At 61.4% G+C, this 26797-nt stretch overlaps 3 protein-coding genes across 17 annotated transcripts in view; 2 read left to right on the top strand and 1 right to left on the bottom strand.

Moving 5' to 3' along the window:
• The window catches only part of TXNDC16 (thioredoxin domain containing 16), a 71208-nt gene that overhangs the window by 35029 nt on the left and 9382 nt on the right, over positions 1-26797 (bottom strand). The gene's annotated exons all lie outside the window — the stretch shown is intronic.
• LOC127463086 (maestro heat-like repeat-containing protein family member 6) lies at positions 194-26007 on the top strand. The gene is made up of 16 exons (XM_051772132.1): positions 194-690; positions 19210-19975; positions 20216-20280; positions 20395-20961; positions 21145-21293; positions 21557-21704; positions 21916-22103; positions 22192-22329; positions 22505-22619; positions 22791-22928; positions 23183-23362; positions 23488-23643; positions 23801-23902; positions 24023-24125; positions 24324-24380; positions 24681-26007. The coding sequence occupies exons 2-16, from the start codon at positions 19849-19851 to the stop codon at positions 24836-24838; spliced, it is 2391 nt and encodes a 796-aa protein (XP_051628092.1). The 5' UTR covers positions 194-690; positions 19210-19848; the 3' UTR covers positions 24839-26007.
• Positions 687-16784, top strand: LOC127463082 (maestro heat-like repeat-containing protein family member 6). 13 transcript variants are annotated; one of them, XM_051772110.1, is made up of 16 exons: positions 687-1528; positions 1769-1833; positions 1948-2388; positions 11514-11738; positions 11922-12070; positions 12334-12481; positions 12693-12880; positions 12969-13106; positions 13282-13396; positions 13568-13705; positions 13960-14139; positions 14265-14420; positions 14578-14679; positions 14800-14902; positions 15101-15157; positions 15458-16784. In XM_051772110.1, the coding sequence occupies exons 1-16, from the start codon at positions 1402-1404 to the stop codon at positions 15613-15615; spliced, it is 2490 nt and encodes an 829-aa protein (XP_051628070.1). In that variant the 5' UTR covers positions 687-1401; the 3' UTR covers positions 15616-16784. The 13 variants fall into 13 exon arrangements, with proteins under 13 accessions (XP_051628070.1, XP_051628071.1, XP_051628077.1 ...); XM_051772111.1 differs by lacking the exon at positions 15101-15157; XM_051772117.1 differs by lacking the exons at positions 11514-11738; positions 11922-12070 and adding an exon at positions 2698-2846 and having other exon boundaries at positions 1948-2514.

Here is a 26797-nt window from a genome sequence, read left to right as displayed (position 1 = left end):
AAACACCTTTCCACCACACCAGGTTGCTCCAAGCCCCATCCAACCCGGCCTGGAACACTTCCATGGATGGGGCAGCCACAGCTTCTCTGGGCAATCTGTGCCAATGTCTCACCATAAATATGTTACACTGCTGCTTCCCCTTTTTATCCCATGGCAGCAGCGTCTCCCAGCCTGCAGAGCTGTTCCTTCTGAAATGCATTTTAGCTTCAGCTGTGATCATTCTGGGTAGTTTTATTTTTCCCTGGTTTTAAGAGTCCTGTTATTATCCCCTCCTAGAAAAGCGTTTGCAAACCAATCAATGCCCAGATTTTTTGCCTCTGTTCATGTTTTGAAGTTGACTCTCAGTGGACCACGTGAAGCCGAATGAGCTGCAGGTTTGAGATGGGAAGCAAACTTCTGGATATTTGATGTTCTCAGGTCCTCCCAATTCAGTGACATTGGGAAGTTTGCAATTTCCTTCAGCTCCTTGTACTGAGGAATGGAAAGTCAGGCTTTCCTGACTATAGGAGGATTAAATGCCAGATTCTTCTGGGCCTTCCCACCCAAGCTGTTTTTGTGCTGCAGGTCATGACTTCCATGAAGAAATTGTGCCAGGAAGGAGCCACAGCTTCTGCCTTTCCACAGATGCCAAGCCTTGTCCCCAGTGGTTGCAGCTGCTTTTGGGAATGGATTCCTTCCAAGCTGGGGCAGGTTGGCCGGGCTGGGGGAGGCCCCAGGGCCCACGGCAGTGTGTCACAGGGTCCTTTGTGACACGGTGGCCGTCGCCCAGGGGATGGGCCGGTGTCCTTTGTGACCTGTGGGGATAAAGGTGTCGGCGGCAACGCGGCCACGCCACCGTGCTCGGAGCGGGCGACTGGGCAGGACGGGACAGAGCGGTGCTGTGAGGAGCCTCCTCGCAGCCAACTCCTTTCTCGTCGACCAGGAGCGTTTCTGAGAGTTCTTTTGTGATCAACTTCCCTCGAGGCCACACCACAGGAGTTGAGGACCCGGAGCGTTTCTGAGGTGACCCCACTCCCTGTGGGAGTGGCCCTCGAGGCCAGGCCACGGGCCTTGGTGTCCCGGAGCTTTTCCGAGGAGTCACCAGTCCCTGTGGCAGTGGCCCTTGAGGCCATTTTTGGAAACTTTGCCACCAGGGGCTGTTCCAAGTTATCAGCAGCCCCTGTGGCAGTGGCCCTTGAGGCCATTTGTTGAGACTTTGCCACCAGGGGCTGTTCCAAGTCATCAGCAGCCCCTGTGGCAGTGGCCCTTGAGGCCATTTTGTGAGACTTTGCCATCAGGGGCTTTTCCAAAACATCCCCAGCCCCTGTGGCAGGAGCCCCGCAGGCCATTGTGTCACACTTGGCCGCCAGGGGTTTTTTCCAGGTTTCTCCCCCGCAGGTGCCCTCAAGACCAGACTGTGCCATGGCGGGGGGATGCTTCGGCCTGTGCCGGCTGCTCCGGAGGAAGAGGAAGAACAGGAGAGGCCCTGGAGCTGGCCCAGCACAGGAACCGGAGGAGGAGGTGCAGCACTTCCAGCCACTGCAGCAGGGTGAGTGCTGGAGCTGGGCCCCAGGGATGGTGGCTGCAGCCAGCTGGGCCCCTTGCCGTCCCCTCTGGACATGGCCAGGGAAAGGGAGGGGAAAGGGGGCCCAAGGCTGATCCCCCCGGCATCCGTGCTCCATCCCCTGGGCATCCCAGGGCTGGCCCTGCCTGTGGAGCACAGGGCTGGGCTGTGTTCTCTGGCCTCTCCCATGGCCCCTCAGCTCTGACTGCGCTCGCTCTTTGCCAGATCCAGGCCGGGACCGCCCAGAAGAGCAGGACCGCGCCCGTGGCCGCTTGCGCAGGGCAGTTCAGGTACCTGCAGCCATCCCCCCCTGGGCTGGGCCTGCTGTCCCTGCTCCGCCCGGCACCTCTGTCAGAGCACTCCATGCCACTTCCCTCTCTTCCCTGCCCTTTCTTCTCCTGCAGAGGTTGCTGAAATTCATTGGAGTTCGGCGCAGAACAGCCACGACCGCACCGCCCGAGCTCCCGGCACAGCCTGACACCAGCGCAGCCGAGCTCGAGGCGGAGCCGGATGTCAGCACTGCACCGAGGGACTGTGCAGCCAGCGGTGACATGGCACTGACCGATGGCACAGCAACCTCAGACATGGCAGTGACTGATGGCACAGACACCACCACCATGGCAGCCATTGATTGCACAGCCAACTGTGGCACAGACATCTCTGACCAGACACTGGTTAATGGCACAGCAAACTTGGACATGGCACCACTCGAGGGCACAGAAGCCACTGACACTGCACCTCTCCAGGCCACAGCCACCTCTGACACGGCACTGATGGATGGCACAGCCACTTTTGACACGGCACTGACCGACGCTGAGACAAGCTCTGACACGGCACCAACTGATGTCGGGGCCAAGGCTGACGCCACAACTGAGAGCATCGCAGACACCGACTGCCTGCCCATGGACAGTGTCACTGATGCTCCCAGTCTGGACATTTGGGAAGAGAAAACTGTCTCCAATGTGAATGAAGTAAGCAGCCTGTGGCCAGGGCTCGAGCTCCCCAGGGGTCTTGCGGCCCCTCAAGCCGGCTCTGCTGGGCCCCCAGAGCCTTTGAGGCCAGCACAGTGTGGTGGGAAGGGAAGCCCTTCCTGCGGCAAGCTGGGCAACCTGCTGGCTCTGGCAGCTCTCCAAGTGTCTCCCACTCCCCTCCAGGTGCCGGCCATTGTCAGATCTATCCACCAGTGGCTCACGTGCCGGGTGTCTCCAGAGGTCAGGCCGCCCATTGCCATCCGCAGGCTGGCCCACGCACACCCTGGGCACGTGGTGACGACTCTCCTGCACTGTGCCCCAGCGTGTGACAGGTACAGGGCCCAGCTGCTTTGCTGCCTCAGGGCTCACCAGCCTTTACAACCCAGCACCCCATCCAGCCTGTCCCTCCTGCTCTGACAGACAGGTGGACAGTTTCAGCACCCTCTGGCCCCTCCACTTCCCAGCCCTGGCATGTCAGTCCCTGATCCTGCTGCCATGTGCCCTCCCTACCCCTCAAGGCACCGTGGCTCTGTCACCTGGGCCTCCACAGCTCCCAAGGCCCAGACTCCCCTGATCCAGAGCTCTGGCTCCACAGAGCTGCTGCAATCCTGTGGAGGACCATCGCCTCCTCGGCCACCACAGCACACGAGGTGCTGCCAACGCTGCTCGGGGTAATGGAGGACTGGCCACTGCACAGCGTGTGCACCTCCAACGGGGACCACGTGGACGTCTTTACCCTGGCTGTGAGTTTCTGGAAGTGGCCTTTGCTCCTCCCCACGTCGCCTCTCCAGCGACTCTCCATCTTCCCCCACCCTTGCATCTCCCTCAGGCCTTGGGCTGCAAATGGGGCTGAGGGGCAGGTCCAGGGGCAGCAGGCCGGCTGCTCCCTCTGGCTCTCCCTGGCCTCTCCCTCCCTCTGGGCACTGAGGGTGTCTCCACGGGGCTTTCTTGCAGGCAACCCTGGCCCTGTGGCAGATGGTCCAGGAGCTCCAGTGCCAAGATGCACTGTTCGTTTATGCCCCTCGTCTCCTCCTGGCTCTGCTCTGCCAAGTTTCTATGAGCACTGAGCAGATGCCACAGGAGGTCAGCACCTTCTGGAGGGGATGCCAGGAGCTACATGGCCTTCCCACCCACCCCAACAGGTACTCCATGCCCGTCCCCTCTCCCTGCCGTGCCCTCGGGGCTGGGGCCAGGGCTCCCAGCCTGACATGGCCTTTGCTCTGCACACAGCTTTGTGGTGCAGACCATCCGGGCCCTGCTCTGCCGGCTGCAGTGGGACCAGGAGCTGGTGTCAGTGGAGCGCAAGCGTGGCTGGGACGCGCTCCTCTCTGCTGACACCCACCACTACGCGGTGGGGCTGCTGGCCAGGTGAGACAGCCTTGTCCCCACTGCCCCTGGCACCTCTGCCCTGGGCACGGGGCAGCCCACACAGCCCCTGGGGGCGTGGGATAGAGGGCCTTGGCACCAAGGGATGGCCCAGCCAGTGCTGGCAGAGCTTTGCCCACCCGACTCAGGGCCGAGGGTTCCCTTTTTGCCCTGACAGGGAGATGCGCCACGTGTTGGTCCCCTCCTATGGCCCGCTGGCAAGGCACCTGCTGGGGCTGCTCAGCACGGAGGGGCCCCGCTGGGAGCTGCCTGCCCTGGCCTTCCTTGTCGAGGTGAGCCCGATGGCCAGCGCTGCCTGGCCCCGCTGCCTCCCCCTCTCTGCCCTCTCACAGCCGCAGCTGCCCGGGACGGTGCCTGCGCCCTGTGCTGCTGCCTGGGCCCAGCCCTGGCCGGCTCCGCGCTCCTGCCGCCCGCCCACCCTGGCACTGCTCTCTGCCTTCCAGGTCCTCGACTATCTGGATGTGAACACCCGTCATGACAGTGTCCTGCAGATCCTGGCAAGGCACCTGCAGAGCCAGTGCCCAGAGAGGCGGCGCCTGGCTCTGCGAGGGCTCCTGGTGCTCAGCGGGGATCCCTCCATGGTGAGAAGGGGGCAGGGGATGAAGCCACACGGGCAGCCTGGGGCTGGGGAGGGCAGTGGCTTGGCCTTGGCTGGGCTTCAGGAGCTGTGGCAGCTGCTCCCAGCTCTCCTGCCTCCCTCTCCAGCTGCCCAGGCCCTGTGGGACAGGCCTTTGGCCTCTGGGCCCCGGGGCAGCAGCGTGGGTTTGCACTGCCAGAGTGGGGTTGGTGGGGCAGCTCTTCAGGGCTTCCCAGCACAGCCTTCTGTTCCCCACAGGCCAAAAGCATCTGCAGCCTGTCTGAGCCCCTCCTGGAGCTGCTGCGTGATAGAGATGGAGAGCTGGTCAGGATGACCCTCTCCCTGTTCCTGAATGTGCTCCAGGATGAGGAAGACAGGAAGGGACTCAGCTCCACTGCCCCGAGGATGACTGAGGCGCTCCGGCCAGTCTTTGACAACGTAAGGCTCTGTGCCCCCAGCCACAGGCACTGGGTGCTGCCAGGAAACTTGGTAGAGTTTCAGGGCTGGGCCTGGAGGGCCTGCAGCAGGCAGTGCTGAGGTCTTTGCCTCTTCTTTGGCCCCAGGACAACAGCCACGTGCAGCTGCTGTCCATTCGCCTCTTCCGAGAGGTGATGGAGGTGCTGGCGGAAGAGGGAACAGAGCCCTGGGAGATGCAGGTGCGCCAGAGCCTGGTCCCACTGTTCTTCCGCTGGCACGACGAGAACCAGCGCGTGGCAGAGGTGAGCACTGCTGGGCTCTGGTGTCCCCGGGGCAGGGGCTGGGCTGCTTCCTGCCCTGGGGCCTCAAGGGCTCCAGCCTCCTGCTGCCCTTGGAGCAGGGACACAGGGGCTGTGCCCTGGGCTGCGCTGCCATGTCCCGCTCTCTGCTGCTCTGCAGGCCGCTCGGGAAGCGCTGCTCTGGGCTGCAAGCTTCCTCCACAGGAAGGACCTGGAGCAGCTGCTGAAGACAGAGCAGCCCTTCAGATTCTGTGACTACCTGGTAAGGATGAGTGCAAAGGCCCAGCCCCAGGCTGGAGAAGCCCCCAGTGCCCAGTGTGCCGGGTTGGCCCTGTGCCCCTGCCCACTGCTGCAACCACAGACACCCCCGTACTCTCTGCAGATGGAAAAGGACAGGAGCCGAAGGGGCGAGCACCTGCAGCAGGCCCTGCCCTACCTGCAGAGCCCACAGGAGCCCCTGCGAGAGGCGGCCGTCAGGTTCATGGGTGAGCCCCAAGGCCGCGGTCCCTCCCCGCCCCGCTGCAGCTCGGCCCCAGCCCCGGCTGCTGCAGCGGCAGCAGGATGGGCCCAGGGATGTGCTGGGGAGCCCCGAGTGCCCTGGCGGCTGCTGCCGCCCTCTGCCAGCCCAGCCCCGGGGCCTCCCCATGCGGAGCCCCTGGGCCCTGACAGCCTCTGTGTTCCCAGGGGTCGCCGGCTGGCACATGAGGGAGTGGCAGCAAGACCTGTGGCCCATCCTCAAGGGTGAGTGAGGGCAGAGGGGCCTCCCTAGGGGCTGCTGGGGACCAGCACACACCCTGGGCAGGGAACTGCAATCCCTGCCCTGCCTGCACAGGGCTCTGCTCCCTGCACACCGTGGCCAGAGCACACACACATGGCAGGGGCAGGGTGCCCATTGGTGCCCAGCACTTTCCCGCTCATCCCCTTGGCCCCTGCTCCCTCCTGGCTGTGCCAAGAGCTGCCTGGCATGGCCCTGGCAGGAGGGGCTCCTGGGGTCCCTGCACAGCCACGCTCTGACCCCAGCTCCCTTCCTCTCTCTTCCAGGCCTTACAGCCATGAGTGACGACGACTGCCCCTCCGTCTCCAACATCAGAACTGCACTCATGGACGCTTACAGCCGTGCCAGGAGACGACCAATGTCCCTGCAACAGCCCCGCAACAGCCCAGGGACCACTTCTCGGCGCGGCTGCACCATCTGCTGATGCTGGGCCCAACTGAGCCAGCCCGCAAGGCCAGGCAGCTCCTGGCCTCTGCAGCCCCAGGGACGGCTCCCTCCCTTGCATTTCCTTCTCCTGACCCCACTTCATCCCTCTCCTTGCCCCCACAATAATAAACATTTGTTTTCTCCCCCTTATCTGCATCTTGGTGCAACTGAAAGGGCACAAACCCTCAGCCCTGCAGCTCACGGGCCCGCTCCTGCCTCTCTTTCGTCCCCTGCACTGTGGGCAAACACCCTGGGACACGGGCATTTCAGGCTGCAAAGGGGCCTGTCCTGAAGGGCCACTTGCACAGCTTTGTGCACTTGAAGATCTTGCTGATCTGCAGTGCTGGGTGTGCTGGGCTTCCCCAGGAAAGCTGCAGACTTGGGTCATCCCTGGGGAGGCAAGGGGCTTGCTTCCCAAGGAAAGTGCTTCCCAAAGAAGCACTGTCTCCATTGGCAGTGGGTCTGATTTCCTGGACCCAACAGACTTTCAGGGCCTCCTAGAGGGTCTGCCAAAGGCTTACAAGTTCTGCGGCCTCCTTGTCTTTTTTAAGAGCTTTGTCCCAAAGACAGGCTCCAACTTTGTCCCATCGTTCCACATCACAAACAGTGTATGGATTTATGTTAGGGCAATTGTCACAAGCGGGTAAGACGTCCTCCCTCCGGCGTTTTTTTAAGGTCCCTGTTCGGGTGCCATTTGTGGCGTGTTAAATCATGGACTCAGCTCTTTGGGGATACTGAGACCTTTCTTTGTTACAGTTGCTGCCTTTTATACCATGTTAATGTTACTATTTCTCTCATGCTTCTGCCCCCTAGTTCCCTAAGGCAGCTTTCCACAGTCTCTGCTACTTCCCACAACCAGTCAAGGCCAAAACACTCCTGGTTGATCCTAATTCACTGAATGCAGCTGGTGCTGGCTTAACTTGTTCCCACAGAAGCCCAACTGGCAGGGGAACAGAGAGGCAGCAGCTCCCTCAGCAGTGCTCCAACAGCCCCCACAGTCCCTGGGCACGGCCCGAAATCCCCTCGCCGTGGTACCCCCAGATGCTCCATGGCCAGGTCACCAGGATCCCAGCCGAGGTCTCCTGGCACCAAGATGGGCCCTGAGTGTCCCCGGGCTGCTTCCCCAGTCTCCAAGCAAGATCTGCCTGGCACCCCTGATTTGGGAGAGCAAGTCCTTGCTGTGCTTTTGGGTGGAAGAACTGTTTCTCTTCTTTGCTGCTCTGCCTGCCTCTGCTGGCTTGCTGGGTGCCTCCTGCAGCTTTGGCAAGGAGCTCAGCTCCGGCAGCAGCCCGGCTGTGCCATCCAGGCTTTTGAACTCCACGCTGGAGACAATGGCAAACAGACTCCACCTGGCAATCAGACTCCACCTTCTAATCAGTCCACTCCATGGGTGGGGAGGGGGAAGGGATGGGTGGAACCTCACGGAGGGGGGGTGGCCTCGTGTCCCTCAGGGCAGCCCCGGGAGCTCACCTGGGTAAGCCCCGCAGTAGCTGTCAGTCCAAACCAGCCCGGGAAAACTGGAACAGCCACAGCTCCTGCAGCCCCACACCCAGCTCCCACTGGCAGGGACAGGGAGAACCCGACCCCTCAGCCCGGCCTGGAAGCCCCAGAGTGACTGCTGGGTCACAGACCCCACCTGGGGGGTTGGCCAGAGGGATCGGAGCAAAGAAAACCAGGGGCACGTGTTGGCCTGGTGTGCTGGCCCTGCCACGGGACTGGGGAGAGCTGATCCTCTCCAGGGCTGCGGTGGTAGCTCCGGCATCTGTCTCTCCCTCTTTCTCCTCCTCTCTTCTTGCTGCCTCTGCTTCTCTTTCTCTGCTCCTTTCCTGATGCTTGGGGTGGTTTGGAGCTGGAGGGATCAGATCTTGATTGAAGTGTGGGGGAATTGGTTGGATGTTGCCTTAAATGTTGTTGGTTTAGTGGATCTTGATTCAGTGTTGTTGGTTTACTGGACTTTGACTGAGGTGTTGTGATTCCTAGGATCTGCTGAGTGAGGATTGTGGTGGAACATCTTTGTCCTGCTTTGTGGTGTCCTTTTGAACTTTGGCCAAGTGCCCTTATTTGCTCCCCTAAAGTAAAAAAGAAATTCCTCGGGAACAAGCCCGTGGCTTATTCTCTCGGTGCTATCTCAAGCTATTAAGGAACCCTGCATCAATATATTAAAGTAAAATTCCCAGCAAACTCCCATGAGCCGGCAGCTCCAAGGGCTTAGAGTCTTACATGACTCCACCACTGCCCTGCCCAGCCTGTGCCAGGGCTGGACAACCCTTTCCATGAACAATTTTCCCTAACAGCCAACCTAAACCTCCCCTGGTGTAACTTGAGGCTGTTTCCTCTCCTTCTGCCCCTTGATCCCTGCGAGCAGAGCCCAACCCTGCTTTGGCTCCATCCTCCTGTCACGGAGTGGCAGAGCCAGAAGGTCCCCCCTGAGCCTCCTTTTCTCCAGGCTGAGCCCCCACAGCTCCCTCAGAAAAGCCACTCCTCAGAAAAGCTCCCTGAAAACATCTCTCTTCCAGCCTTCTGCTCTGCAGATCCATGGGGATCCCTCCAGCCACACCTCACCATCCACCCAGCCTTTCCCAAGTGCATCCAGCTTGCTCCCAGCCAGCCGGTCGGGAGAAGGAAGCTGTCCCAACACCTCTACTGCCCACAAACGTCTTTTCTCCTCAAGAAATGAGAAATGGGCTCTTTGGGGACAAAGCCAGCATCCTTGGCATCCCACTGAAGCACACCTGGAGGGCACCGACCCTGCGGTGACAACCCCCTGGTGACACTGTCCCCCTGCAGCCACTTGGCTGCCTGGGAGGGACAGGTTTGTCCGGAAAGTTCTCAACTCATTGCAAGCCCAAGCAGCCCCAAGTGCATCCCTGACAATTCCTCCCAGGTACTGCTGACAGCTGCTGCAATATTGCTCCGGTCAAGCAGCATTTAAGTCCCCTTTTCTCCCCAGCTCAGGTTCTCTGTTAGTTCTGGGCAATCCTATCACTGCCAAGCAATACCCTCCCTTCCCCTACTCCTAGAGATTGGATGAAATTCCTGACTGGGAAGGTGCTGAGAGGGGTGTGTGGGGTGTGGGTGTTGATGTTCCTTCTGAAATGCATTTTAGCTTCAGCTGTGATCATTCTGGGTAGTTTTATTTTTCCCTGGTTTTAAGAGTCCTGTTATTATCCCTTCCTAGAAAAGCGTTTGCAAACCAATCAATGCCCAGATTTTTTGCCTCTGTTCATGTTTTGAAGTTGACTCTCAGTGGACCACGTGAAGCCGAATGAGCTCCAGGTTTGAGATGGGAAGCAAACTTCTGGATATTTGATGTTCTCAGGTCCTCCCAATTCAGTGACATTGGGAAGTTTGCAATTTCCTTCAGCTCCTTGTACTGAGGAATGGAAAGTCAGGCTTTCCTAACTATAGGAGGATTAAATGCCAGATTCTTCTGGGCCTTCCCACCCAAGCTGTTTTTGTGCTGCAGGTCATGACTTCCATGAAGAAATTCTTCCAGGAAGGAGCCACAGCTTCTGCCTTTCCACAGATGCCAAGCCTTGCCCCCAACGGCTGCAGCTGCTTTTGGGAATGGATTCCTTCCGAGCTGGGGCAGGTTGGCCGGCCTGGGGGAGGCCCCAGGGCCCATGGCAGTGTGTCACAGGGCCCTTTGTGACACGGTGGCCGTCGCCCAGGGGATGGGCCGGTGTCCTTTGTGACCCGTGGGGATAAAGGTGTCGGCGGCAACGCGGCCACGCCACCGTGCTCGGAGCGGGCGACTGGGCAGGACGGGACAGAGCGGTGCTGTGAGGAGCCTCCTCGCAGCCAACTCCTTTCTCGTCGACCAGGAGCGTTTCTGAGAGTTCTTTTTTCATCAAATTCCCTCGAGGCCACACCACAGGAGTTGAGGACCCGGAGCGTTTCTGAGGTGACCCCACTCCCTGTGGGAGTGGCCCTCGAGGCCAGGCCACGGGCCTTGGTGACCCGGAGCTTTTCCGAGGAGTCACCAGTCCCTGTGGCAGTGGCCCTTGAGGCCATTTTTGGAAACTTTGCCACCAGGGGCTGTTCCAAGCCATCAGCAGCCCCTGTGGCAGTGGCCCTTGAGGCCATTTGTTGAGACTTTGCCACCAGGGGCTTTTCCAAAACATCGCCAGTCCCTGTGGCAGGAGCCCCGCAGGCCATTGTGTCACACTTGGCCGCCAGGGGTTTTTCCCAGGTTTCTCCCCCGCAGGTGCCCTCCAGACCAGACTGTGCCATGGCGGGGGGATGCTTCGGCCTGTGCCGGCTGCTCCGGAGGAAGAGGAAGAACAGGAGAGGCCCTGGAGCTGGCCCAGCACAGGAACCGGAGGAGGAGGTGCAGCACTTCCAGCCACTGCAGCAGGGTGAGTGCTGGAGCTGGGCCCCAGGGATGGTGGCTGCAGCCAGCTGGGCCCCTTGCCGTCCCCTCTGGACATGGCCAGGGAAAGGGAGGGGAAAGGGGGCCCAAGGCTGATCCCCCCGGCATCCGTGCTCCATCCCCTGGGCATCCCAGGGCTGGCCCTGCCTGTGGAGCACAGGGCTGGGCTGTGTTCTCTGGCCTCTCCCATGGCCCCTCAGCTCTGACTGCGCTCGCTCTTTGCCAGATCCAGGCCGGGACCGCCCAGAAGAGCAGGACCGCGCCCGTGGCCGCTTGCACAGGGCAGTTCAGGTACCTGCAACCATCCCCCCCTGGGCTGGGCCTGCTGTCCCTGCTCCGCCCGGCACCTCTGTCAGAGCACTCCATGCCACTTCCCTCTCTTCCCTGCCCTTTCTTCTCCTGCAGAGGTTGCTGAAATTCATTGGAGTTCGGCGCAGAACAGCCACGACCGCACCGCCCGAGCTCCCGGCACAGCCTGACACCAGCGCAGCCGAGCTCGAGGTGGAGCCCGATGTCAGCACTGCACCGAGGGACTGTGCAGCCAGCGGTGACATGGCACTGACCGATGGCACAGCAACCTCAGACATGGCAGTGACTGATGGCACAGACACCACCACCATGGCAGCCATTGATTGCACAGCCAACTGTGGCACAGACATCTCTGACCAGACACTGGTTAATGGCACAGCAAACTTGGACATGGCACCACTCGAGGGCACAGAAGCCACTGACACTGCACCTCTCCAGGCCACAGCCACCTCTGACACGGCACTGATGGATGGCACAGCCACTTTTGACACGGCACTGACCGACGCTGAGACAAGCTCTGACACGGCACCAACTGATGTCGGGGCCAAGGCTGACGCCACAACTGAGAGCATCGCAGACACCAACTGCCTGCCCATGGACAGTGTCACTGATGCTCCCAGTCTGGACATTTGGGAAGAGAAAACTGTCTCCAATGTGAATGAAGTAAGCAGCCTGTGGCCAGGGCTCGAGCTCCCCAGGGGTCTTGCGGCCCCTCAAGCCGGCTCTGCTGGGCCCTCAGAGCCTTTGAGGCCAGCACAGTGTGGTGGGAAGGGAAGCCCTTCCTGCGGCAAGCTGGGCAACCTGCTGGCTCTGGCAACTCTCCAAGTGTCTCCCACTCCCCTCCAGGTGCCAGCCATTGTCAGATCCATCCACCAGTGGCTCACGTGCCGGGTGTCTCCAGAGGTCAGGCCGCCCATTGCCATCCGCTGGCTGGCCCACGCACACCCTGGGCACGTGGTGACGACTCTCCTGCACTGTGCCCCAGCGTGTGACAGGTACAGGGCCCAGCTGCTTTGCTGCCTCAGGGCTCACCAGCCTTTACAACCCAGCACCCCATCCAGCCTGTCCCTCCTGCTCTGACAGACAGGTGGACAGTTTCAGCACCCTCTGGCCCCTCCACTTCCCAGCCCTGGCATGTCAGTCCCTGATCCTGCTGCCATGTGCCCTCCCTGCCCCTCAATGCACCGTGGCTCTGTCACCTGGGCCTCCACAGCTCCCAAGGCCCAGACCCCCCTGACCCAGAGCTCTGTCTCCACAGAGCTGCTGCAATCCTGTGGAGGACCATCGCCTCCTCGGCCACCACAGCGCACGAGGTGCTGCCAACGCTGCTCGGGGTGATGGAGGACTGGCCACTGCACAGCGTGTGCACCTCCAACGGGGACCACGTGGACGTCTTTGCCCTGGCTGTGAGTTTCTGGAAGTGGCCTTTGCTCCTCCCCACGTTGCCTCTCCAGCGACTCTCCATCTTCCCCCACCCTTGCATCTCCCTCAGGCCTTGGGCTGCAAATGGGGCTGAGGGGCAGGTCCAGGGGCAGCAGGCCGGCTGCTCCCCCTGGCTCTCCCTGGCCTCTCCCTCCCTCTGGGCACTGAGGGTGTCTCCACGGGGCTTTCTTGCAGGCAACCCTGGCCCTGTGGCTGATGGTCCAGGAGCTCCAGTGCCAAGATGCACTGTTCGTTTATGCCCCTCGTCTCCTCCTGGCTCTGCTCTGCCAAGTTTCTATGAGCACTGAGCAGATGCCACAGGAGGTCAGCACCTTCTGGAGGGGATGCCAGGAGCTACACGGCCTTCCCACCCACCCCAACAGGTGCTCCATGCCCGTCCCCTCTCCCTGCCGTGCCCTGGGGGCTGGGGCCAGGGCTCCCAGCCTGACATGGCCTTTGCTCTGCACACAGCTTTGTGGTGCAGACCATCCGGGCCCTGCTCTGCCGGCTGCAGTGGGACCAGGAGCTGGTGTCAGTGGAGCGCAAGCGTGGCTGGGACGCGCTCCTCTCTGCTGACACCCACCACTACGCGGTGGGGCTGCTGGCCAGGTGAGACAGCCTTGTCCCCACTGCCCCCGGCACCTCTGCCCTGGGCACAGGGCAGCCCACACAGCCCCCGTGGGCGTGGGACAGAGGGCCTTGGCACCAAGGGATGGCCCAGCCAGTGCTGGCAGAGCTTTGCCCACCCGACTCAGGGCCGAGGGTTCCCTTTTTGCCCTGACAGGGAGATGCGCCACGTGTTGGTCCCCTCCTATGGCCCGCTGGCAAGGCACCTGCTGGGGCTGCTCAGCACGGAGGGGCCCCGCTGGGAGCTGCCTGCCCTGGCCTTCCTTGTCGAGGTGAGCCCGATGGCCAGCGCTGCCTGGCCCCGCTGCCTCCCCCTCTCTGCCCTCTCACAGCCGCAGCTGCCCAGGACGGTGCCTGCGCCCTGTGCTGCTGCCTGGGCCCAGCCCTGGCCGGCTCCGCGCTCCTGCCGCCCGCCCACCCCGGCACTGCTCTCTGCCTTCCAGGTCCTCGACTATCTGGATGTGAACACCCGTCATGACAGTGTCCTGCAGATCCTGGCAAGGCACCTGCAGAGCCAGTGCCCAGAGAGGCGGCGCCTGGCTCTGCGAGGGCTCCTGGTGCTCAGCGGGGATCCCTCCATGGTGAGAAGGGGGCAGGGGATGAAGCCACACAGGCAGCCTGGGGCTGGGGAGGGCAGTGGCTTGGCCTTGGCTGGGCTTCGGGAGCTGTGGCAGCTGCTCCCAGCTCTCCTGCCTCCCTCTCCAGCTGCCCAGGCCCTGTGGGACAGGCCTTTGGCCTCTGGGCCCCAGGGCAGCAGCGTGGGTTTGCACTGCCAGAGTGGGGTTGGTGGGGCAGCTCTTCAGGGCTTCCCAGCACAGCCTTCTGTTCCCCACAGGCCAAAAGCATCTGCAGCCTGTCTGAGCCCTTCCTGGAGCTGCTGCGTGATAGAGATGGAGAGCTGGTCAGGATGACCCTCTCCCTGTTCCTGAATGTGCTCCAGGATGAGGAAGACAGGAAGGGACTCAGCTCCACTGCCCCGAGGATGACTGAGGCGCTCCGGCCAGTCTTTGACAACGTAAGGCTCTGTGCCCCCAGCCACAGGCACTGGGTGCTGCCAGGAAACTTGGTAGAGTTTCAGGGCTGGGCCTGGAGGGCCTGCAGCAGGCAGTGCTGAGGTCTTTGCCTCTTCTTTGGCCCCAGGACAACAGCCACGTGCAGCTGCTGTCCATTCGCCTCTTCCGAGAGGTGATGGAGGTGCTGGCGGAAGAGGGAACAGAGCCCTGGGAGATGCAGGTGCGCCAGAGCCTGGTCCCACTGTTCTTCCGCTGGCACGACGAGAACCAGCGCGTGGCAGAGGTGAGCACTGCTGGGCTCTGGTGTCCCCGGGGCAGGGGCTGGGCTGCTTCCTGCCCTGGGGCCTCAAGGGCTCCAGCCTCCTGCTGCCCTTGGAGCAGGGACACAGGGGCTGTGCCCTGGGCTGCGCTGCCATGTCCCGCTCTCTGCTGCTCTGCAGGCCGCTCGGGAAGCGCTGCTCTGGGCTACAAGCTTCCTCCACAGGAAGGACCTGGAGCAGCTGCTGAAGACAGAGCAGCCCTTCAGATTCTGTGACTACCTGGTAAGGATGAGTGCAAAGGCCCAGCCCCAGGCTGGAGAAGCCCCCAGTGCCCAGTGTGCCGGGTTGGCCCTGTGCCCCTGCCCACTGCTGCAACCACAGACACCCCCCTACTCTCTGCAGATGGAAAAGGACGTGACACGAAGGGGCGAGCACCTGCAGCAGGCCCTGCCCTACCTGCAGAGCCCACAGGAGCCCCTGCGAGAGGCGGCCGTCAGGTTCATGGGTGAGCCCCAAGGCCGCGGTCCCTCCCTGCCCACTGCAGCTCGGCCCCAGCCCCGGCTGCTGCAGCGGCAGCAGGATGGGCCCAGGGATGTGCTGGGGAGCCCCGAGTGCCCTGGCGGCTGCTGCCGCCCTCTGCCAGCCCAGCCCCGGGGCCTCCCCATGCGGAGCCCCTGGGCCCTGACAGCCTCTGTGTTCCCAGGGGTCGCCGGCTGGCACATGAGGGAGTGGCAGCAAGACCTGTGGCCCATCCTCAAGGGTGAGTGAGGGCAGAGGGGCCTCCCTGGGGGCTGCTGGGGACCAGCACACACCCTGGGCAGGGAGCTGCAATCCCTGCCCTGCCTGCACAGGGCTCTGCTCCCTGCACACCGTGGCCAGAGCACACACACATGGCAGGGGCAGGGTGCCCATTGGTGCCCAGCACTTTCCCGCTCATCCCCTTGGCCCCTGCTCCCTCCTGGCCGTGCCAAGAGCTGCCTGGCATGGCCCTGGCAGGAGGGGCTCCTGGAGTCCCTGCACAGCCACGCTCTGACCCCGGCTCCCTTCCTCTCTCTTCCAGGCCTTACAGCCATGAGTGACGACGACTGCCCCTCCGTCTCCAACATCAGAACTGCACTCGTGGACACTTACAGCCGTGCCAGGAGACGACCAATGTCCCTGCAACAGCCCCGCAACAGCCCAGGGACCACTTCTCGGCGCGGCTGCACCATCAGCTGATGCTGGGCCCAACTGAGCCAGCCCGCAAGGCCAGGCAGCTCCTGGCCTCTGCAGCCCCAGGGACGGCTCCCTCCCTTGCATTTCCTTCTCCTGACCCCACTTCATCCCTCTCCTTGCCCTCACAATAATAAACATTTGTTTTCTCCCCCTTATCTGCATCTTGGTGCAACTGAAAGGGCACAAACCCTCAGCCCTGCAGCTCACGGGCCCGCTCCTGCCTCTCTTTCGTCCCCTGCACTGTGGGCAAACACCCTGGGACACGGGCATTTCAGGCTGCAAAGGGGCCTGTCCTGAAGGGCCACTTGCACAGCTTTGTGCACTTGAAGATCTTGCTGATCTGCAGTGCTGGGTGTGCTGGGCTTCCCCAGGAAAGCTGCAGACTTGGGTCATCCCTGGGGAGGCAAGGGGCTTGCTTCCCAAGGAAAGTGCTTCCCAAAGAAGCACTGTCTCCATTGGCAGTGGGTCTGATTTCCTGGACCCAACAGACTTTCAGGGCCTCCTAGAGGGTCTGCCAAAGGCTTACAAGTTCTGCGGCCTCCTTGTCTTTTTTAAGAGCTTTGTCCCAAAGACAGGCTCCAACTTTGTCCCATCGTTCCACATCACAAACAGTGTATGGATTTATGTTAGGGCAATTGTCACAAGCGGGTAAGACGTCCTCCCTCCGGCGTTTTTTTAAGGTCCCTGTTCGGGTGCCATTTGTGGCGTGTTAAATCATGGACTCAGCTCTTTGGGGATACTGAGACCTTTCTTTGTTACAGTTGCTGCCTTTTATACCATGTTAATGTTACTATTTCTCTCATGCTTCTGCCCCCTAGTTCCCTAAGGCAGCTTTCCACAGTCTCTGCTACTTCCCACAACCAGTCAAGGCCAAAACACTCCTGGTTGATCCTAATTCACTGAATGCAGCTGGTGCTGGCTTAACTTGTTCCCACAGAAGCCCAACTGGCAGGGGAACAGAGAGGCAGCAGCTCCCTCAGCAGTGCTCCAACAGCCCCCACAGTCCCTGGGCACGGCCCGAAATCCCCTCGCCGTGGTACCCCCAGATGCTCCATGGCCAGGTCACCAGGATCCCAGCCGAGGTCTCCTGGCACCAAGATGGGCCCTGAGTGTCCCCGGGCTGCTTCCCCAGTCTCCAAGCAAGATCTGCCTGGCACCCCTGATTTGGGAGAGCAAGTCCTTGCTGTGCTTTTGGGTGGAAGAACTGTTTCTCTTCTTTGCTGCTCTGCCTGCCTCTGCTGGCTTGCTGGGTGCCTCCTGCAGCTTTGGCAAGGAGCTCAGCTCCGGCAGCAGCCCGGCTGTGCCATCCAGGCTTTTGAACTCCACGCTGGAGACAATGGCAAACAGACTCCACCTGGCAATCAGACTCCACCTTCTAATCAGTCCACTCCATGGGTGGGGAGGGGGAAGGGATGGGTGGAACCTCACGGAGGGGGGGTGGCCTCGTGTCCCTCAGGGCAGCCCCGGGAGCTCACCTGGGTAAGCCCCGCAGTAGCTGTCAGTCCAAACCAGCCCGGGAAAACTGGAACAGCCACAGCTCCTGCAGCCCCACACCCAGCTCCCACTGGCAGGGACAGGGAGAACCCGACCCCTCAGCCCGGCCTGGAAGCCCCAGAGTGACTGCTGGGTCACAGACCCCACCTGGGGGGTTGGCCAGAGGGACCGGAGCAAAGAAAACCAGGGGCACGTGTTGGCCTGGTGTGCTGGCCCTGCCACGGGACTGGGGAGAGCTGATCCTCTCCAGGGCTGCGGTGGTAGCTCCGGCATCTGTCTCTCCCTCTTTCTCCTCCTCTCTTCTTGCTGCCTCTGCTTCTCTTTCTCTGCTCCTTTCCTGATGCTTGGGGTGGTTTGGAGCTGGAGGGATCAGATCTTGATTGAAGTGTGGGGGAATTGGTTGGATGTTGCCTTAAATGTTGTTGGTTTAGTGGATCTTGATTCAGTGTTGTTGGTTTACTGGACTTTGACTGAGGTGTTGTGATTCCTAGGATCTGCTGAGTGAGGATTGTGGTGGAACATCTTTGTCCTGCTTTGTGGTGTCCTTTTGAACTTTGGCCAAGTGCCCTTATTTGCTCCCCTAAAGTAAAAAAGAAATTCCTCGGGAACAAGCCCGTGGCTTATTCTCTCGGTGCTATCTCAAGCTATTAAGGAACCCTGCATCAATATATTAAAGTAAAATTCCCAGCAAACTCCCATGAGCCGGCAGCTCCAAGGGCTTAGAGTCTTACATGACTCCACCACTGCCCTGCCCAGCCTGTGCCAGGGCTGGACAACCCTTTCCATGAACAATTTTCCCTAACAGCCAACCTAAACCTCCCCTGGTGTAACTTGAGGCTGTTTCCTCTCCTTCTGCCCCTTGATCCCTGCGAGCAGAGCCCAACCCTGCTTTGGCTCCATCCTCCTGTCACGGAGTGGCAGAGCCAGAAGGTCCCCCCTGAGCCTCCTTTTCTCCAGGCTGAGCCCCCACAGCTCCCTCAGAAAAGCCACTCCTCAGAAAAGCTCCCTGAAAACATCTCTCTTCCAGCCTTCTGCTCTGCAGATCCATGGGGATCCCTCCAGCCACACCTCACCATCCATCCAGCCTTTCCCAAGTGCATCCAGCTTGCTCCCAGCCAGCCGGTCGGGAGAAGGAAGCTGTCCCAACACCTCTACTGCCCACAAACGTCTTTTCTCCTCAAGAAATGAGAAATGGGCTCTTTGGGGACAAAGCCAGCATCCTTGGCATCCCACTGAAGCACACCTGGAGGGCACCGACCCTGCGGTGACAACCCCCTGGTGACACTGTCCCCCTGCAGCCACTTGGCTGCCTGGGAGGGACAGGTTTGTCCGGAAAGTTCTCAACTCATTGCAAGCCCAAGCAGCCCCAAGTGCATCCCTGACAATTCCTCCCAGGTACTGCTGACAGCTGCTGCAATATTGCTCCGGTCAAGCAGCATTTAAGTCCCCTTTTCTCCCCAGCTCAGGTTCTCTGTTAGTTCTGGGCAATCCTATCACTGCCAAGCAATACCCTCCCTTCCCCTACTCCTAGAGATTGGATGAAATTCCTGACTGGGAAGGTGCTGAGAGGGGTGTGTGGGGTGTGGGTGTTGATGTTCCTTCTGAAATGCATTTTAGCTTCAGCTGTGATCATTCTGGGTAGTTTTATTTTTCCCTGGTTTTAAGAGTCCTGTTATTATCCCTTCCTAGAAAAGCGTTTGCAAACCAATCAATGCCCAGATTTTTTGCCTCTGTTCATGTTTTGAAGTTGACTCTCAGTGGACCACGTGAAGCCGAATGAGCTCCAGGTTTGAGATGGGAAGCAAACTTCTGGATATTTGATGTTCTCAGGTCCTCCCAATTCAGTGACATTGGGAAGTTTGCAATTTCCTTCAGCTCCTTGTACTGAGGAATGGAAAGTCAGGCTTTCCTGACTATAGGAGGATTAAATGCCAGATTCTTCTGGGCCTTCCCACCCAAGCTGTTTTTGTGCTGCAGGTCATGACTTCCATGAAGAAATTCTTCCAGGAAGGAGCCACAGCTTCTGCCTTTCCACAGATGCCAAGCCTTGCCCCCAACGGCTGCAGCTGCTTTTGGGAATGGATTCCTTCCGAGCTGGGGCAGGTTGGCCGGCCTGGGGGAGGCCCCAGGGCCCATGGCAGTGTGTCACAGGGCCCTTTGTGACACGGTGGCCGTCGCCCAGGGGATGGGCCGGTGTCCTTTGTGACCCGTGGGGATAAAGGTGTCGGCGGCAACGCGGCCACGCCACCGTGCTCGGAGCGGGCGACTGGGCAGGACGGGACAGAGCGGTGCTGTGAGGAGCCTCCTCGCAGCCAACTCCTTTCTCGTCGACCAGGAGCGTTTCTGAGAGTTCTTTTTTCATCAAATTCCCTCGAGGCCACACCACAGGAGTTGAGGACCCGGAGCGTTTCTGAGGTGACCCCACTCCCTGTGGGAGTGGCCCTCGAGGCCAGGCCACGGGCCTTGGTGACCCGGAGCTTTTCCGAGGAGTCACCAGTCCCTGTGGCAGTGGCCCTTGAGGCCATTTTTGGAAACTTTGCCACCAGGGGCTGTTCCAAGCCATCAGCAGCCCCTGTGGCAGTGGCCCTTGAGGCCATTTGTTGAGACTTTGCCACCAGGGGCTTTTCCAAAACATCGCCAGTCCCTGTGGCAGGAGCCCCGCAGGCCATTGTGTCACACTTGGCCGCCAGGGGTTTTTCCCAGGTTTCTCCCCCGCAGGTGCCCTCCAGACCAGACTGTGCCATGGCGGGGGGATGCTTCGGCCTGTGCCGGCTGCTCCGGAGGAAGAGGAAGAACAGGAGAGGCCCTGGAGCTGGCCCAGCACAGGAACCGGAGGAGGAGGTGCAGCACTTCCAGCCACTGCAGCAGGGTGAGTGCTGGAGCTGGGCCCCAGGGATGGTGGCTGCAGCCAGCTGGGCCCCTTGCCGTCCCCTCTGGACATGGCCAGGGAAAGGGAGGGGAAAGGGGGCCCAAGGCTGATCCCCCCGGCATCCGTGCTCCATCCCCTGGGCATCCCAGGGCTGGCCCTGCCTGTGGAGCACAGGGCTGGGCTGTGTTCTCTGGCCTCTCCCATGGCCCCTCAGCTCTGACTGCGCTCGCTCTTTGCCAGATCCAGGCCGGGACCGCCCAGAAGAGCAGGACCGCGCCCGTGGCCGCTTGCACAGGGCAGTTCAGGTACCTGCAACCATCCCCCCCTGGGCTGGGCCTGCTGTCCCTGCTCCGCCCGGCACCTCTGTCAGAGCACTCCATGCCACTTCCCTCTCTTCCCTGCCCTTTCTTCTCCTGCAGAGGTTGCTGAAATTCATTGGAGTTCGGCGCAGAACAGCCACGACCGCACCGCCCGAGCTCCCGGCACAGCCTGACACCAGCGCAGCCGAGCTCGAGGTGGAGCCCGATGTCAGCACTGCACCGAGGGACTGTGCAGCCAGCGGTGACATGGCACTGACCGATGGCACAGCAACCTCAGACATGGCAGTGACTGATGGCACAGACACCACCACCATGGCAGCCATTGATTGCACAGCCAACTGTGGCACAGACATCTCTGACCAGACACTGGTTAATGGCACAGCAAACTTGGACATGGCACCACTCGAGGGCACAGAAGCCACTGACACTGCACCTCTCCAGGCCACAGCCACCTCTGACACGGCACTGATGGATGGCACAGCCACTTTTGACACGGCACTGACCGACGCTGAGACAAGCTCTGACACGGCACCAACTGATGTCGGGGCCAAGGCTGACGCCACAACTGAGAGCATCGCAGACACCAACTGCCTGCCCATGGACAGTGTCACTGATGCTCCCAGTCTGGACATTTGGGAAGAGAAAACTGTCTCCAATGTGAATGAAGTAAGCAGCCTGTGGCCAGGGCTCGAGCTCCCCAGGGGTCTTGCGGCCCCTCAAGCCGGCTCTGCTGGGCCCTCAGAGCCTTTGAGGCCAGCACAGTGTGGTGGGAAGGGAAGCCCTTCCTGCGGCAAGCTGGGCAACCTGCTGGCTCTGGCAACTCTCCAAGTGTCTCCCACTCCCCTCCAGGTGCCAGCCATTGTCAGATCCATCCACCAGTGGCTCACGTGCCGGGTGTCTCCAGAGGTCAGGCCGCCCATTGCCATCCGCTGGCTGGCCCACGCACACCCTGGGCACGTGGTGACGACTCTCCTGCACTGTGCCCCAGCGTGTGACAGGTACAGGGCCCAGCTGCTTTGCTGCCTCAGGGCTCACCAGCCTTTACAACCCAGCACCCCATCCAGCCTGTCCCTCCTGCTCTGACAGACAGGTGGACAGTTTCAGCACCCTCTGGCCCCTCCACTTCCCAGCCCTGGCATGTCAGTCCCTGATCCTGCTGCCATGTGCCCTCCCTGCCCCTCAATGCACCGTGGCTCTGTCACCTGGGCCTCCACAGCTCCCAAGGCCCAGACCCCCCTGACCCAGAGCTCTGTCTCCACAGAGCTGCTGCAATCCTGTGGAGGACCATCGCCTCCTCGGCCACCACAGCGCACGAGGTGCTGCCAACGCTGCTCGGGGTGATGGAGGACTGGCCACTGCACAGCGTGTGCACCTCCAACGGGGACCACGTGGACGTCTTTGCCCTGGCTGTGAGTTTCTGGAAGTGGCCTTTGCTCCTCCCCACGTTGCCTCTCCAGCGACTCTCCATCTTCCCCCACCCTTGCATCTCCCTCAGGCCTTGGGCTGCAAATGGGGCTGAGGGGCAGGTCCAGGGGCAGCAGGCCGGCTGCTCCCCCTGGCTCTCCCTGGCCTCTCCCTCCCTCTGGGCACTGAGGGTGTCTCCACGGGGCTTTCTTGCAGGCAACCCTGGCCCTGTGGCTGATGGTCCAGGAGCTCCAGTGCCAAGATGCACTGTTCGTTTATGCCCCTCGTCTCCTCCTGGCTCTGCTCTGCCAAGTTTCTATGAGCACTGAGCAGATGCCACAGGAGGTCAGCACCTTCTGGAGGGGATGCCAGGAGCTACACGGCCTTCCCACCCACCCCAACAGGTGCTCCATGCCCGTCCCCTCTCCCTGCCGTGCCCTGGGGGCTGGGGCCAGGGCTCCCAGCCTGACATGGCCTTTGCTCTGCACACAGCTTTGTGGTGCAGACCATCCGGGCCCTGCTCTGCCGGCTGCAGTGGGACCAGGAGCTGGTGTCAGTGGAGCGCAAGCGTGGCTGGGACGCGCTCCTCTCTGCTGACACCCACCACTACGCGGTGGGGCTGCTGGCCAGGTGAGACAGCCTTGTCCCCACTGCCCCCGGCACCTCTGCCCTGGGCACAGGGCAGCCCACACAGCCCCCGTGGGCGTGGGACAGAGGGCCTTGGCACCAAGGGATGGCCCAGCCAGTGCTGGCAGAGCTTTGCCCACCCGACTCAGGGCCGAGGGTTCCCTTTTTGCCCTGACAGGGAGATGCGCCACGTGTTGGTCCCCTCCTATGGCCCGCTGGCAAGGCACCTGCTGGGGCTGCTCAGCACGGAGGGGCCCCGCTGGGAGCTGCCTGCCCTGGCCTTCCTTGTCGAGGTGAGCCCGATGGCCAGCGCTGCCTGGCCCCGCTGCCTCCCCCTCTCTGCCCTCTCACAGCCGCAGCTGCCCAGGACGGTGCCTGCGCCCTGTGCTGCTGCCTGGGCCCAGCCCTGGCCGGCTCCGCGCTCCTGCCGCCCGCCCACCCCGGCACTGCTCTCTGCCTTCCAGGTCCTCGACTATCTGGATGTGAACACCCGTCATGACAGTGTCCTGCAGATCCTGGCAAGGCACCTGCAGAGCCAGTGCCCAGAGAGGCGGCGCCTGGCTCTGCGAGGGCTCCTGGTGCTCAGCGGGGATCCCTCCATGGTGAGAAGGGGGCAGGGGATGAAGCCACACAGGCAGCCTGGGGCTGGGGAGGGCAGTGGCTTGGCCTTGGCTGGGCTTCGGGAGCTGTGGCAGCTGCTCCCAGCTCTCCTGCCTCCCTCTCCAGCTGCCCAGGCCCTGTGGGACAGGCCTTTGGCCTCTGGGCCCCAGGGCAGCAGCGTGGGTTTGCACTGCCAGAGTGGGGTTGGTGGGGCAGCTCTTCAGGGCTTCCCAGCACAGCCTTCTGTTCCCCACAGGCCAAAAGCATCTGCAGCCTGTCTGAGCCCTTCCTGGAGCTGCTGCGTGATAGAGATGGAGAGCTGGTCAGGATGACCCTCTCCCTGTTCCTGAATGTGCTCCAGGATGAGGAAGACAGGAAGGGACTCAGCTCCACTGCCCCGAGGATGACTGAGGCGCTCCGGCCAGTCTTTGACAACGTAAGGCTCTGTGCCCCCAGCCACAGGCACTGGGTGCTGCCAGGAAACTTGGTAGAGTTTCAGGGCTGGGCCTGGAGGGCCTGCAGCAGGCAGTGCTGAGGTCTTTGCCTCTTCTTTGGCCCCAGGACAACAGCCACGTGCAGCTGCTGTCCATTCGCCTCTTCCGAGAGGTGATGGAGGTGCTGGCGGAAGAGGGAACAGAGCCCTGGGAGATGCAGGTGCGCCAGAGCCTGGTCCCACTGTTCTTCCGCTGGCACGACGAGAACCAGCGCGTGGCAGAGGTGAGCACTGCTGGGCTCTGGTGTCCCCGGGGCAGGGGCTGGGCTGCTTCCTGCCCTGGGGCCTCAAGGGCTCCAGCCTCCTGCTGCCCTTGGAGCAGGGACACAGGGGCTGTGCCCTGGGCTGCGCTGCCATGTCCCGCTCTCTGCTGCTCTGCAGGCCGCTCGGGAAGCGCTGCTCTGGGCTACAAGCTTCCTCCACAGGAAGGACCTGGAGCAGCTGCTGAAGACAGAGCAGCCCTTCAGATTCTGTGACTACCTGGTAAGGATGAGTGCAAAGGCCCAGCCCCAGGCTGGAGAAGCCCCCAGTGCCCAGTGTGCCGGGTTGGCCCTGTGCCCCTGCCCACTGCTGCAACCACAGACACCCCCCTACTCTCTGCAGATGGAAAAGGACGTGACACGAAGGGGCGAGCACCTGCAGCAGGCCCTGCCCTACCTGCAGAGCCCACAGGAGCCCCTGCGAGAGGCGGCCGTCAGGTTCATGGGTGAGCCCCAAGGCCGCGGTCCCTCCCTGCCCACTGCAGCTCGGCCCCAGCCCCGGCTGCTGCAGCGGCAGCAGGATGGGCCCAGGGATGTGCTGGGGAGCCCCGAGTGCCCTGGCGGCTGCTGCCGCCCTCTGCCAGCCCAGCCCCGGGGCCTCCCCATGCGGAGCCCCTGGGCCCTGACAGCCTCTGTGTTCCCAGGGGTCGCCGGCTGGCACATGAGGGAGTGGCAGCAAGACCTGTGGCCCATCCTCAAGGGTGAGTGAGGGCAGAGGGGCCTCCCTGGGGGCTGCTGGGGACCAGCACACACCCTGGGCAGGGAGCTGCAATCCCTGCCCTGCCTGCACAGGGCTCTGCTCCCTGCACACCGTGGCCAGAGCACACACACATGGCAGGGGCAGGGTGCCCATTGGTGCCCAGCACTTTCCCGCTCATCCCCTTGGCCCCTGCTCCCTCCTGGCCGTGCCAAGAGCTGCCTGGCATGGCCCTGGCAGGAGGGGCTCCTGGAGTCCCTGCACAGCCACGCTCTGACCCCGGCTCCCTTCCTCTCTCTTCCAGGCCTTACAGCCATGAGTGACGACGACTGCCCCTCCGTCTCCAACATCAGAACTGCACTCGTGGACACTTACAGCCGTGCCAGGAGACGACCAATGTCCCTGCAACAGCCCCGCAACAGCCCAGGGACCACTTCTCGGCGCGGCTGCACCATCAGCTGATGCTGGGCCCAACTGAGCCAGCCCGCAAGGCCAGGCAGCTCCTGGCCTCTGCAGCCCCAGGGACGGCTCCCTCCCTTGCATTTCCTTCTCCTGACCCCACTTCATCCCTCTCCTTGCCCTCACAATAATAAACATTTGTTTTCTCCCCCTTATCTGCATCTTGGTGCAACTGAAAGGGCACAAACCCTCAGCCCTGCAGCTCACGGGCCCGCTCCTGCCTCTCTTTCGTCCCCTGCACTGTGGGCAAACACCCTGGGACACGGGCATTTCAGGCTGCAAAGGGGCCTGTCCTGAAGGGCCACTTGCACAGCTTTGTGCACTTGAAGATCTTGCTGATCTGCAGTGCTGGGTGTGCTGGGCTTCCCCAGGAAAGCTGCAGACTTGGGTCATCCCTGGGGAGGCAAGGGGCTTGCTTCCCAAGGAAAGTGCTTCCCAAAGAAGCACTGTCTCCATTGGCAGTGGGTCTGATTTCCTGGACCCAACAGACTTTCAGGGCCTCCTAGAGGGTCTGCCAAAGGCTTACAAGTTCTGCGGCCTCCTTGTCTTTTTTAAGAGCTTTGTCCCAAAGACAGGCTCCAACTTTGTCCCATCGTTCCACATCACAAACAGTGTATGGATTTATGTTAGGGCAATTGTCACAAGCGGGTAAGACGTCCTCCCTCCGGCGTTTTTTTAAGGTCCCTGTTCGGGTGCCATTTGTGGCGTGTTAAATCATGGACTCAGCTCTTTGGGGATACTGAGACCTTTCTTTGTTACAGTTGCTGCCTTTTATACCATGTTAATGTTACTATTTCTCTCATGCTTCTGCCCCCTAGTTCCCTAAGGCAGCTTTCCACAGTCTCTGCTACTTCCCACAACCAGTCAAGGCCAAAACACTCCTGGTTGATCCTAATTCACTGAATGCAGCTGGTGCTGGCTTAACTTGTTCCCACAGAAGCCCAACTGGCAGGGGAACAGAGAGGCAGCAGCTCCCTCAGCAGTGCTCCAACAGCCCCCACAGTCCCTGGGCACGGCCCGAAATCCCCTCGCCGTGGTACCCCCAGATGCTCCATGGCCAGGTCACCAGGATCCCAGCCGAGGTCTCCTGGCACCAAGATGGGCCCTGAGTGTCCCCGGGCTGCTTCCCCAGTCTCCAAGCAAGATCTGCCTGGCACCCCTGATTTGGGAGAGCAAGTCCTTGCTGTGCTTTTGGGTGGAAGAACTGTTTCTCTTCTTTGCTGCTCTGCCTGCCTCTGCTGGCTTGCTGGGTGCCTCCTGCAGCTTTGGCAAGGAGCTCAGCTCCGGCAGCAGCCCGGCTGTGCCATCCAGGCTTTTGAACTCCACGCTGGAGACAATGGCAAACAGACTCCACCTGGCAATCAGACTCCACCTTCTAATCAGTCCACTCCATGGGTGGGGAGGGGGAAGGGATGGGTGGAACCTCACGGAGGGGGGGTGGCCTCGTGTCCCTCAGGGCAGCCCCGGGAGCTCACCTGGGTAAGCCCCGCAGTAGCTGTCAGTCCAAACCAGCCCGGGAAAACTGGAACAGCCACAGCTCCTGCAGCCCCACACCCAGCTCCCACTGGCAGGGACAGGGAGAACCCGACCCCTCAGCCCGGCCTGGAAGCCCCAGAGTGACTGCTGGGTCACAGACCCCACCTGGGGGGTTGGCCAGAGGGACCGGAGCAAAGAAAACCAGGGGCACGTGTTGGCCTGGTGTGCTGGCCCTGCCACGGGACTGGGGAGAGCTGATCCTCTCCAGGGCTGCGGTGGTAGCTCCGGCATCTGTCTCTCCCTCTTTCTCCTCCTCTCTTCTTGCTGCCTCTGCTTCTCTTTCTCTGCTCCTTTCCTGATGCTTGGGGTGGTTTGGAGCTGGAGGGATCAGATCTTGATTGAAGTGTGGGGGAATTGGTTGGATGTTGCCTTAAATGTTGTTGGTTTAGTGGATCTTGATTCAGTGTTGTTGGTTTACTGGACTTT

Source organism: Manacus candei, unplaced genomic scaffold, assembly GCF_025592945.1.
Source record: "Manacus candei isolate 608988 ecotype Guabito, Panama unplaced genomic scaffold, ASM2559294v1 h1tg000150l, whole genome shotgun sequence".
In the NCBI taxonomy this organism is placed as follows: Eukaryota; Metazoa; Chordata; class Aves; order Passeriformes; family Pipridae; genus Manacus; species Manacus candei.
Note: the sequence above shows the minus strand (reverse complement) of the source record. Positions and strands in the feature narration are given on the sequence as shown.

Bases quoted from the DNA above. Each gene is read 5' to 3' on its own strand.
- LOC127463082 (XM_051772110.1), top strand. From the start codon at position 1,402: ATGGCGGGGGGATGCTTCGGCCTGTGCCGGCTGCTCCGGAGGAAGAGG. The intron at 12,071-12,333 runs GTACAGGGCCCA...CTGTCTCCACAG, and splicing joins TGTGCCCCAGCGTGTGACAG to AGCTGCTGCAATCCTGTGGA. The intron at 12,482-12,692 runs GTGAGTTTCTGG...GCTTTCTTGCAG, and splicing joins TGGACGTCTTTGCCCTGGCT to GCAACCCTGGCCCTGTGGCT.
- LOC127463086 (XM_051772132.1), top strand. From the start codon at position 19,849: ATGGCGGGGGGATGCTTCGGCCTGTGCCGGCTGCTCCGGAGGAAGAGG. The intron at 20,281-20,394 runs GTACCTGCAACC...CTTCTCCTGCAG, and splicing joins GCTTGCACAGGGCAGTTCAG to AGGTTGCTGAAATTCATTGG. The intron at 20,962-21,144 runs GTAAGCAGCCTG...ACTCCCCTCCAG, and splicing joins CTGTCTCCAATGTGAATGAA to GTGCCAGCCATTGTCAGATC.